The sequence below is a fragment of the Lathyrus oleraceus genome, unplaced genomic scaffold, assembly GCF_024323335.1.
Source record: "Lathyrus oleraceus cultivar Zhongwan6 unplaced genomic scaffold, CAAS_Psat_ZW6_1.0 chrUn0394, whole genome shotgun sequence".
Classification (NCBI taxonomy): Eukaryota; Viridiplantae; Streptophyta; class Magnoliopsida; order Fabales; family Fabaceae; genus Lathyrus; species Lathyrus oleraceus.
In genome coordinates this window covers 1-12,557 of record NW_026112785.1, presented here as the reverse complement: position 1 = coordinate 12,557, position 12,557 = coordinate 1, and the positions used below count along the sequence as shown (strand labels likewise).

Genomic DNA, 12,557 nt, shown 5'->3' with positions numbered 1-12,557 from the left:
GTTAGTGTTAAACCCATGAAATTTGATTGAATTGTTGGAATGATGAAAATGATGATATTAAACCCATGAAATTTGATTGAATTGTGGGAATTATAGAAATGATGATGTTAAACCCATGAAATTTGATTCAATTGTGGGAATGATGAAAATGTTGATGTTAAACCCATGAAATTTGATTGAATTGTGAGAATGATGAAAATATTGATGTTAAACCCATGAAATTTGATAGAGTTGTGGGAATTATAGAAATTATGATGTTAAACCCATGAAATTTGATTGAATTGTGGGAATGATGAAAATGTTGATGTTAAACCCATGAAATTTGATTGAGTTGTGGGAATGATGAAAATGATGGTGTTAAACCCATGAAATTTGATTGAATTGTGGGAATTATAGAAATGATGATGTTTGACCCATGAAATTTGATTGAATTGTGGGAATGATGAAAATGTTGATGTTAAACCAATGAAATTTGATTGAGTTGTGGGAATGATGAAAATGATGATGTTAAACCCATGAAATTTGATTGAATTGTGGGAATTATAGAAATGATGATGTTAAACCCATGAAATTTGATTCAATTGTGGGAGTGATGAAAATGATGATGTTAAACCCATGAAATTTGATTGAATTGTTAGAAAGATGAAAATGTTGTTGTTAAAACCATGAAATTTGATTGAATTGTGGGAATTATAGAAATGATGATGTTAAACCCATGAAATTTGTTTGAATTGTGAGAATGATGAAAATGTAGATGTTAAACCCATGAAATTTGATTGAGTTGTGGGAATGATGAAAATGTTGATGTTAAACCCATGTAATTTGATTGAATTGTGGGAAAGATGAAAATGTTGGTGTTAAACCCATGAAATGTGATTGAATTGTCGGAATGATGAAAATGTTGATGTTAAACCCATGAAATTTGATTGAATTGTGGGAATGATGAAAATGTTGATGTTAAACCCATGAAATTTGATTGAGTTGTGGGAATGATGAAAATGATGATGTTAAACCCATGAAATTTGATTGAATTGTGGGAATTATAGAAATGATGATGTTAAACCCATGAAATTTGATTGAATTGTGGGAAAGATGAAAATGTTGGTGTTAAACCCATGAAATTTGATTGAATTGTCGGAATAATGAAAATGATGATGTTAAACCCATGAAATTTGATTGAATTGTGGGAATTATAGAAATGATGATGTTAAACCCATGAAATTTGATTGAATTGTGGGAATGATGAAAATGTTGATGTTAAACCCATGAAATTTGATTGAATTGTGAGAATGATGAAAATATTGATGTTAAACCCATGAAATTTGATTGAGTTGTGGGAATTATAGAAATGATGATGTTAAACCCATGAAATTTGATTGAGTTGTGGGAATGATGAAAATGATGGTGTTAAACCCATGAAATTTGATTGAATTGTGGGAATTATAGAAATGATCACTACGCCAAAAATGACTTTTAACAGCGCATCTTAGACAGCGCTTTTAAAAGAAAGCGCTGTCTAAGGCTAAAATTAAAATAAAACACGGAAACTGTTCCAAAAAAATAATGAAAGCGCTGTCTAAGGGGGGGTCTTAGACAGCGCTTTCTAAAAGCGCTGTCTAAGACCCCCCCTTAGACAGCGCTTTTAGAAAGCGCTTTTAAATATAGACCTTAGTCAGCGCTTTTGATAAAGCGCTGTCTAAAGTCTTTAAATTAAAAAAAAATTAAAACCAAAAGCGCTGTCTAAGGGGGGGTTTAGAAAGCGCTTTTGGAAAGCGCTGTTAAAGCGCTTTTAGAAAGCGCTTTTGGAAGTCTTCAATTCCACGAACACATAATCACAGAGCTTCTCGAAGACACCAATGGCGGTCTCGTCATTCTCTCTTCAGGTCTCTCTCTATCGAAACTCATTTCATCTCTTCTCCTTCTTCACTCCACTTCTCAGGGAACACTTCTCATTCTATCTCCTTCCTCCGCCACTCTCAAATCCAAAATCAATTTCCATCTCAAAACCCTAAACCCCCAATTCTACCAAGTCCCCGTCGAAATCACCGCCGACCTCCCCGTTAACCACCGCCACTCCCTCTACTCTTCCGGCTCCGTCTGTTTCATTACCCCTAGAATCCTCATCGTTGATCTTCTCACTAATAAACTACCTGCCTCAATTATCTCCGGACTCATCATCCTCAAGCTCATTCCGTTTCGGAGACTTCCACTGAAGCTTTTATTGTTAGGATTTTTCGTTCTCTCAATCGAAGTGCGTTTGTTCGTGTTTTCTCCGATAGGCCACAAGCGATGGTTTCGGGTTTTGCGAAGGCGGAGAGAACTATGAAGTGTTTGCATATTCGTAAGCTGCATCTTTGGCCGAGATTTCAGGTTTATGTTTCGCAGGAGCTTGAGCAGGACCCGTCGGATGTTGTCGATATTAGGGTTCCGATGAGTAAGTACATGATGGGGATTCAGAAGGCTATTGTTGAAGTTATGGGTGCGTGCTTGAAGGAGATGAGGAAGACGAATAAGGTTGATGTGGAGGATTTGACTGTGGAGAATGGGTTGTTCAAGTCGTTTGATGAGATTGTCAGGAGACAGTTGGATCCAATTTGGCATACTTTGGATCCAATTTGGCATAGTGAAAGAGGTTCATAAATATTGCATATTTTAATACTTTTAAGTGATTTTCATGTGCAACATGAAGAATAATCTCTAACTTTTTTCCTTCAATCTTTTGGAATCACACAGGAGTTTGTGAAGCATTTAGAGTCCACTGGTGAGAGATTAGGTTAATTGGATTTGAATTAAACCACTCCACATGGTGTCACAAGAGACAAAATCAATAGATATCTGAAAATCAATTATTTATATGAAAATGACTTATTTTCTTTTTCAGCCACTAGCAATGAAGATGTTGAATACAAGTATCTTCCTAGTTGTCCAGATGATGAGCCTCAGAAGAAAATTAATCAAGTAAGCTTATTTTAATAGCTTTTGTCTTTATGTAATATAGCAACTTGTTGATTAATTGTAATAGATAAATTCAATTATGTATGTAGGGTACCATTCTTAGCAACATTCAATGGAAGAAATTTGGACTTCTTTGTTTTGTTTGGATTGCAGTTCTTCTCTTGCAGATTGCCAAGGTAATTTTCTAATCTAGATTTTCGACCATCGAAATAGAAATACTACTACGGATTCATGATTAATAAAAGCTAAATTTGTAACAGAATTATACAGCTACATGTTCAATCAAATACTGGTTACTAACTTTGTTACAGGTGAGATTTTTAACTCAAATATTGAAATTTTCGAATTGACAATTAGTTACAAAATTTTAGGCTTTAAATTTTGTTGTTTTTATAGACACCAGTTACTGTTGGGGTTTCAATGTACCAAGCAATAGGCCTATATCAAGGGAAGAAGATTACAGTTTCTAAGCAAGATCATGGCACACATTGGCCTTTGCATCTTCTGATTGTATCACTTTCATGTGCTTTGCTAGCTGGAATATTGGGTGGACTTCTTGGTGTAGGTAGTGGATTTGTCATGGGTCCTTTGTTTATCGAATTCGGAATCGCGCCTCAGGTAGCAAGTGCCATGGCCACATTAGGAATGACATTCACAGCATCTATATCGGTTGCGCAATATTTTCTCTTGAATCGATTTCCGGTTCCTTATGGTAAAATTGAATGTCATGTTTCATAAGTCATCATAAAATTCAACTAGTTATACTAATATGTATCTTTCATGGTGATTTGCAGCTCTGTATCTTACGATTGTGGCTACAATTGCAGCATACATAGGACAGAAAATAATTGACAGGCTTGTCAATATCTTTCAAAGAGCTTCTTTGATTATCTTTGTCTTATCCTTCACAATTCTTGTTAGTGCAATTGCACTAGGTGAGTACTTATTATCTCTATCTTGAATTAGTTTCTATATTTTAAAGTTTGATTTTACTGTGTTGAAGTTCTTTTGCTGTTTGTCTTTCATTGCATTTGTATTCTATTTGATGTATCTTTAATGGTGCTTGCTGCTTATCAAGGTTTTAAACCACAGTCATTGTAATAGCTGCTTTGCAATTCTCCACAATGTGGAAATTTAGGGTCAAAAGCGGTTATAGGGACATTGAAAACGTCAATGTCATAGATTAGATTGCGGTTGCATGCCTTTTATTTAATTATTCATTTAGGCACTGATTGTTGTGTGCCATTTTCCTGATAGGTATGATGCGGTGACTTACTTGAAATATTTGGATACACTTAGAGTGTCGGAGAGTTTTCGATCTGTTTGGATTTTTGCAGAGGCGAGCTATAAGATATTTGACTATGCAAAGAAACGTGTTTATCATCTTGTGAGGTCAGATGGTATGAAATTGGACGAGTCTAGTAAAGGTGTCAAAAACAAAAAGAAAAAAGTTAAGGGGGATAACAAAGACACTGAAGAAAAAAGCAGTAGGTTCGTTTGTTGCATGGCCGACAAACCTCATATGCGTAGGATATGAGGTATGCTTAAAACTTATGCGAAAGAGAGTGGATGAATGAAAAAATAGTCTGAATGAAAAAATAAGTTCAGTGAAAAGATAGTTTGAATCCTGATTTGAGGCGTGTGATGTGAACTTATATGGTTCTGATTTTCTGTTTTCAAACTCAAATGAAATGCAGCTGAAATTCAAATGTCGGTTAGAAATGCAATAGTTATTTAGATGAAATTCAATCGAAATTTTAATGAAACGTAAAAATGAAATTCAACTTCTGTTTTGAAATGCACTTTTGTTAAATTAAGTTTTGGAAATTAGTTATGTGTTAGTGAAAATTCTGTTATAGTTAGAAACAAATTTCTGTTAAAGGAATGCCATGTTATTGATGTTAATTTGTTAGTCAGAACCTGTTAGGAGTAATATGATGCTCACAATGAATTTTGTAAGTCATAATGATTGTTAATCACTACTGATTGTTAGCAAAATCTGCTAGTTTATTACACTTCTATTAGAATCAGTTAGGTTGTGAAACTATGCTAATTGATTAGGTCAATGAGTTCAGTTAGTTCAATCGCGGGTTAGTTATCAATTGAATTTAATTGTTTGAACTTAACAAAGTCCTGTTAAGGTTGCTGCAGTTACTGTAGCTTATATAACTAATTTTCTACTATGACAGTTAATTATTATTCAATTGGCATGAAGCTAATCAAGATTTCTAGTGGTAATTGATAAAAGCTGAAGTGGCTTATAATAAATTTCTGGTGTCATTTGGAGAAATTAATATTCTTGTGACACAAGATTTCTGTTTTCTTGTGCACGCATGTTTTTGGTATTTTTATTCTAATATCTTTTATGAACTACGAACTTTCACCATTTCAAAAGTAAAAAAAAGAACTGTGTTGCATCTAGTACAGTAACCTTCAATGGTATTTTTGTTCCGGAAACAGCCATGGGATGACTGTCAATGCTATGACTGACTGTTTTTTGCCTTTTTGGAATTGTAATGAGTTGTATGATTTATTTTATTTAAACTTAGCTCTCTGACTTTTAATGTTATTATATTACTCAATAGGAATTTATCCATGTATTTCTAACATTATGATGATATTTCTCTAAATTGCTTGTTGTATTTGTCAGAATGGCAACATCTAAGTGTTTTAATTTTTATTGAGTTTGGTTCACAAACTAATGCACATTATACTGGTACCATTGTCTCAGGATGCTAAGAAGGGTGTCCTATTTATTGATTTCCCTCCTGTCCTTCAGCTTCAGCTGAAAAGATTTGAATATGACTTTATGCGGGATACTATGGTTAAGGTTGGTAGTCCAATAAATGTATTGCTTTTTGCTCTCTCTCTTGATATTTGTTTGTCAGTCTGCAAGGAAGTTAGTACTTTGTAGTGTCTTTCTATTTAGAAATTTCACTACTCAGTGCACTGAAAGTGAGGCTCAATTGGCATAACCATTGTAAAGAGTAAGATACATCTAGTGTGCTTCAGCTCTACTATAAAAACGCCCATGAAGATTTTGGTATTTGGCAAACAACTTGTGTATTAAATTGGCTGGTGTTGGTGGTATTACAAGGCTTTTGCTTGGCCAGTGTCTTTCTATTTGTTAGAACTTTAAGGATATACTTCCCTCAGTTGAAACCATTAGACAGATGGAAGAAGTTTTACAACAGTGGGCACAGGGATTTGCTGTTATCATCATGAGTTTCAGTGTTTCTTTTGATTTTCTTTCATCTTTGATGGAGAGATGTCACTCCTTTTTAATTAATCGATTCAATTTGTCTCTGCAGCGATTCAATTTAAGAATCACTTGTAGTATTTATTTTAAATGCATAGATGCTTAAATTCACGCATTGGATGCTAATACTTATTTGCTCAGCATATGGTTTGAGTATCAATGACATTGAGATTTTATTATCAGTAAAGGTTATGTCTTTAAATATGCGTATTTTTAGCTTTTATATGTAGTTGGTATAAAAAAATCCTGTATCGTTTCCCTAAACATCCAAGTGGCGGCCATATACCACTAACATCTATACTGTTATATAATTTGGGGGTTGCTTACTACGGCCGGCTATGTGCCAGAGTAAGAAGTCTTTTGAATGGGTTAACCTAGAGTTACCTTCAGTCTTCATTTGTTGTGTATTGGTCCAGAATTAAGCTTTTATATTGACTAAGCAATTTTTAATATCAATGATATAGATTGAAAGATATCACGGGGCAAAAGAGTCACACAACATCTTCTCTCATTCTTTAAGTTGTACAAATTGATGTGTTTGCCATTGACTGGATTTATATAATTGGAGTATTCAGTTACCTCAATTTACTTTTTCTTTGATTATCCATGTATTAGTGATTATAAATTCTATTCTTTTTGTAGTCAACATGGTAATATATCTCTCATACTGAATGGTAGCTTTATTCTTTAATTAATAAAATGCATAGAAGTGTTATAAATTTCTATTTATCTATGATACTAAGACCATCACTATGTACTTAGGTTTATGCATATTTGGTCTTTGATGTTTTCTTTTGAACATATTTTAATTTTGATTTCCCCCCAGTGTTTTGGTTCACAGTGGAGGCGTGCATGATGCCCACCAAAGCGCTGTCTAAGGGGGGGGGCTTAGACAGCGCTTTTTGAAAAGCGCTGTCTAAGGTATACCTAAAAAAATTAAAATAGGAGGGTCTTAGACAGCGCTTTTGGCCAAAGCGCTGTCTAAGGGGGGGGGGGGGGCTTAGACAGCGCTTTTTGAAAAGCGCTGTCTAAGGTATACCTAAAAAAATTAAAATAGGAGGGTCTTAGACAGCGCTTTGGCCAAAGCGCTGTCTAAGGGGGGGGGCTTAGACAGCGCTTTTTGGAAAGCGCTGTCTAAGGTATACCTAAAAAAATTAAAATAGGAGGGTCTTAGACAGCGCTTTTGGCCAAAGCGCTGTCTAAGGGGGGGGCTTAGACAGCGCTTTTAAGATTCAAAAAAGCGCTGTCTAAACCTTTAGCAGCGGAGGTTTAGACAGCGCTTTAAAGCGCTGTCTAAGGCTAAAAAAAGCGCTGTCTAAGGTCTTGTTTGGCGTAGTGGATGATGTTTGACCCATGAAATTTGATTCAATTGTGGGAATGATGAAAATGTCGATGTTAAACCCATGAAATTTGATTGAATTGTGGGAATGATGAAAATGTTGATGTTAAACCCATGAAATTTGATTGAGTTGTGGGAATGATGAAAATGATGATGTTAAACCCATGAAATTTGATTGAATTGTGGGAATTATAGAAATGATGATGTTAAACCCATGAAATTTGATTCAATTGTGGGAGTGATGAAAATGATGATGTTAAACCCATGAAATTTGATTGAATTGTTAGAAAGATGAAAATGTTTTTGTTAAAACCATGAAATTTGATTGAATTGTGGGAATGATGAAAATGTAGATGTTAAACCCATGAAATTTGATTGAGTTGTGGGAATGATGAAAATGTTGATGTTAAACCCATGAAATTTGATTGAGTTGTGGGAATGATGAAAATGTTGATGTTAAACCCATGAAATTTGATTGAATGTTGGGAATTATAAAAATGATGATGTTAAACCCATGAAATTTGATTGAATTGTGGGAAAGATGAAAATGTTGGTGTTAAACCCATGAAATTTGATTGAATTGTCGGAATGATGAAAATGTTGATGTTAAACCCATGAAATTTGATTGAATTGTGGGAATAATGAAAATGTTGATGTTAAACCCATGAAATTTGATTGAGTTGTGGGAATGATGAAAATGCTGATGTTAAACCCATGAAATTTGATTGAATTATGGGAATTATAGAAATGATGATGTTAAACCATTGGATTTGATTGAATTGTGGGAAAGATGAAAATTTAGTGTTAAACCCATGAAATTTGATTGAATGTGAAATGATGATATTAAACCCATGAAATTTGATTGAATTGTGGGAATTATAGAAATGATGATGTTAAACCCATGAAATTTGATTGAATTGTGGGAATGATGAAAATGTTGATGTTAAACCCATGAAATTTGATTGAATTGTGAGAATGATGAAAATATTGATGTTAAACCCATGAAATTTGATTGAGTTGTGGAAATTATAGAAATGATGATGTTAAACCCATGAAATTTGATTGAATTGTGGGAATGATGAAAATGTTGATGTTAAACCCATGAAATTTGATTGAATTGTGGGAATTATAGAAATGATGATGTTAAACCCATGAAATTTGATTGAATTGTGGGAATGATGAAAATGTTGATGTTAAACCCATGAAATTTGATTGAGTTGTGGGAATGATGAAAATGATGATGTTAAACCCATGAAATTTGATTGAATTGTGGGAATTATAGAAATGATGATGTTTAAACCCATGAAATTTGATTGAATTGTGGGAATGATGAAAATGATGATGTTAAACCCATGAAATTTGATTGAATTGTGGGAAAGATGAAAATGTTGTTGTTAAACCATGAAATTTGATTGAATTGTGGGAATTATAGAAATGATGATGTTAAACCCATGAAATTTGATTGAATTGTGGGAATGATGAAAATGTAGATGTTAAACCCATGAAATTTGATTGAGTTGTGGGAATGATGAAAATGTTGATGTTAAACCCATGAAATTTGATTGAGTTGTGGGAATGATGAAAATGTTGATGTTAAACCCATGAAATTTGATTGAATTGTGGGAATTATAAAAATGATGATGTTAAACCCATGAAATTTGATTGAATTGTGGGAAAGATGAAAATGTGGTGTTAAACCCATGAAATTTGATTGAATTGTCGGAATGATGAAAATGTTGATGTTAAACCCATGAAATTTGATTGAATTGTGGGAATGATGAAAATGTTGATGTTAAACCCATGAAATTTGATTGAGTTGTGGGAATGATGAAAATGATGATGTTAAACCCATGAAATTTGATTGAATGTGGGAATTATAGAAATGATGATGTTAAACCCATGAAATTTGATTGAATTGTGGAAAGATGAAAATGTTATGTTAAACCCATGAAATTTGATTGAATTGTTGGAATGATGAAAATGATGATGTTAAACCCATGAAATTTGATTGAATTGTGGGAATTATAGAAATGATGATGTTTAAACCCATGAAATTTGATTGATTGTGGGAATGATGAAAATGTGATGTTAAACCCATGAAATTTGATTGAATTGTGGGAATGATGAAAATATTGATGTTAAACCCATGAAATTTGATTGAGTTGTGGGAATTATAGAAATGATGATGTTAAACCCATGAAATTTGATTGAATTGTGGGAATGATGAAATGTTGATGTTAAACCCATGAAATTTGATTGAGTTGTGGGAATGATGAAAATGATGGTGTTAAACCCATGAAATTTGATTGAATTGTGGGAATTATAGAAATGATGATGTTTAACCCATGAAATTTGATTGAATTGTGGGAATGATGAAAATGTTGATGTTAAACCCATGAAATTTGATTGAGTTGTGGGAATTATAGAAATGATGATGTTAAACCATGAAATTTGATTGAATTGTGGGAATGATGAAAATGATGATGTTAAACCCATGAAATTTGATTGAATTGTGGGAAAGATGAAAATGTTTTGTTTAAAACATGAAATTTGATTGAATTGTGGGAATGATGAAAATGATGATGTTAAACCCATGAAATTTGATTGAGTTTGGGGAATGATGAAAATGTTGATGTTAAACCCATGAAATTTGATTGAGTTGTGGGAATGATGAAAATGTTGATGTTAAACCATGAAATTTGATTGAATGTGGGAATTATAAAATGATGATGTTAAACCCATGAAATTTGATTGAATTGTGGGAATGATGAAAATGTTGGTGTTAAACCCATGAAATTTGATTGAATTGTCGGAATGATGAAAATGTTGATGTTAAACCCATGAAATTTGATTGAATTGTGGGAATGATGAAAATGTTGATGTTAAACCCATGAAATTTGATTGAGTTGTGGGAATGATGAAAATGATGATGTTAAACCCATGAAATTTGATTGAATTGTGGGAATTATAGAAATGATGATGTTAAACCCATGGAATTTGATTGAATTGTGGGAAAGATGAAAATGTTATGTTAAACCCATGAAATTTGATTGAATTGTGGAATGATGAAAATGATGATGTTAAACCCATGAAATTTGATTGAATTGTGGGAATTATAGAAATGATGATGTTAAACCCATGAAATTTGATTGAATTGTGGGAATGATGAAAATGTTGATGTTAAACCCATGAAATTTGATTGAATTGTGGGAATGATGAAAATATTGATGTTAAACCCATGAAATTTGATTGAGTTGTGGGAATTATAGAAATGATGATGTTAAACCCATGAAATTTGATTGAATTGTGGGAATGATGAAAATGTTGATGTTAAACCCATGAAATTTGATTGAATTGTGGGAATTATAGAAATGATGATGTTTAACCCATGAAATTTGATTGAATTGTGGGAATGATGAAAATGTTGATGTTAAACCCATGAAATTTGATTGAGTTGTGGGAATGATGAAAATGATGATGTTAAACCCATGAAATTTGATTGAATTGTGGGAATTATAGAAATGATGATGTTAAACCCATGAAATTTGATTGAATTGTGGGAATGATGAAAATGATGATGTTAAACCCATGAAATTTGATTGAATTGTTAGGAAGATGAAAATGTTGATGTTAAACCCATGAAATTTGATTGAATTGTGGGAATTATAGAAATGATGATGTTAAACCCATGAAATTTGATTGAATTGTGGGAATGATGAAAATGTAGATGTTAAACCCATGAAATTTGATTGAGTTGTGGGAATGATGAAAATGTTGATGTTAAACCCATGAAATTTGATTGAATTGTGGGAATGATGAAAATGTTGATGTTAAACCCATGAAATTTGATTGAATGTTGGGAATTATAAAAATGATGATGTTAAACCCATGAATTTGATTGAATTGTGGGAATGATGAAAATGTTGGTGTTAAAACCATGAAATTTGATTGAATTGTCGGGAATGATGAAAATGTGATGTTAAACCCATGAAATTTGATTGAATTGTGGAATAATGAAAATGTTGATGTTAAACCCATGAAATTTGATTGAGTTGTGGGAATGATGAAAATGATGATGTTAAACCCATGAAATTTGATTGAATTGTGGGAATTATAGAAATGATGATGTTAAAACCCATGAAATTTGATTGAATTGTGGGAATTGAAAAAATGTGAGTGTTAAACCCATGAAATTTGATTGAATTGTTGGAATGATGAAAATGATGATGTTAAAACCATGAAATTTGATTGAATTGTGGGAATTATAGAAATGATGATGTTAAACCCATGAAATTTGATTGAATTGTGGGAATGATGAAAATGTTGATGTTAAACCCATGAAATTTGATTGAATTGTGAGAATGATGAAAATATTGATGTTAAACCCATGAAATTTGATTGAATTGTGGGAATTATAGAAATGATGATGTTAAACCCATGAAATTTGATTGAATTGTGGGAATGATGAAAATGTTGATGTTAAACCCATGAAATTTGATTGAGTTGTGGGAATGATGAAAATGATGATGTTAAACCCATGAAATTTGATTGAATTGTGGGAATTATAGAAATGATGATGTTAAACCCATGAAATTTGATTGAATTGTGGGAATGATGAAAATGTTGATGTTAAACCCATGAAATTTGATTGAGTTGTGGGAATGATGAAAATGATGATGTTAAACCCATGAAATTTGATTGAATTGTGGGAATTATAGAAATGATGATGTTAAACCCATGAAATTTGATTGAATTGTGGGAATGATGAAAATGATGATGTTAAACCCATGAAATTTGATTGAATTGTGGGAAAGATGAAAATGTTGATGTTAAACCCATGAAATTTGATTGAATTGTGGGAATTGATAGAAATGATGATGTTAAACCATGAAATTTGATTGAATTGTGGGAATGATGAAAATGTTGATGTTAAACCCATGAAATTTGATTGAATTGTGGGAATGATGAAAATGTTGATGTTAAACCCATGAAATTTGATTGAAT

The 12,557-nt window shown here is 32.6% G+C and overlaps 1 protein-coding gene across 1 annotated transcript; it reads left to right on the top strand.

Annotated features, from left to right (window-relative positions):
- Window positions 1–1,792: 1,792 nt before the first annotated feature.
- LOC127114130 (sulfite exporter TauE/SafE family protein 3) lies at window positions 1,793–4,407 on the top strand. Its single transcript, XM_051046522.1, has 8 exons — window positions 1,793–2,632; window positions 2,734–2,761; window positions 2,882–2,958; window positions 3,045–3,131; window positions 3,216–3,266; window positions 3,352–3,667; window positions 3,750–3,890; window positions 4,213–4,407. Exons 1-8 carry the CDS (start codon window positions 2,543–2,545, stop codon window positions 4,224–4,226), a joined length of 804 nt encoding a protein of 267 aa, XP_050902479.1. The 5' UTR covers window positions 1,793–2,542; the 3' UTR covers window positions 4,227–4,407.
- The last annotated feature ends 8,150 nt before the right edge of the window (window positions 4,408–12,557 follow it).

Bases quoted from the DNA above. Each gene is read 5' to 3' on its own strand.
- LOC127114130 (XM_051046522.1), top strand. From the start codon at position 2,543: ATGGGTTGTTCAAGTCGTTTGATGAGATTGTCAGGAGACAGTTGGATC. The intron at 2,633-2,733 runs GTTCATAAATAT...GGAATCACACAG, and splicing joins AATTTGGCATAGTGAAAGAG to GAGTTTGTGAAGCATTTAGA. The intron at 2,762-2,881 runs GTGAGAGATTAG...TTTCTTTTTCAG, and splicing joins GAAGCATTTAGAGTCCACTG to CCACTAGCAATGAAGATGTT.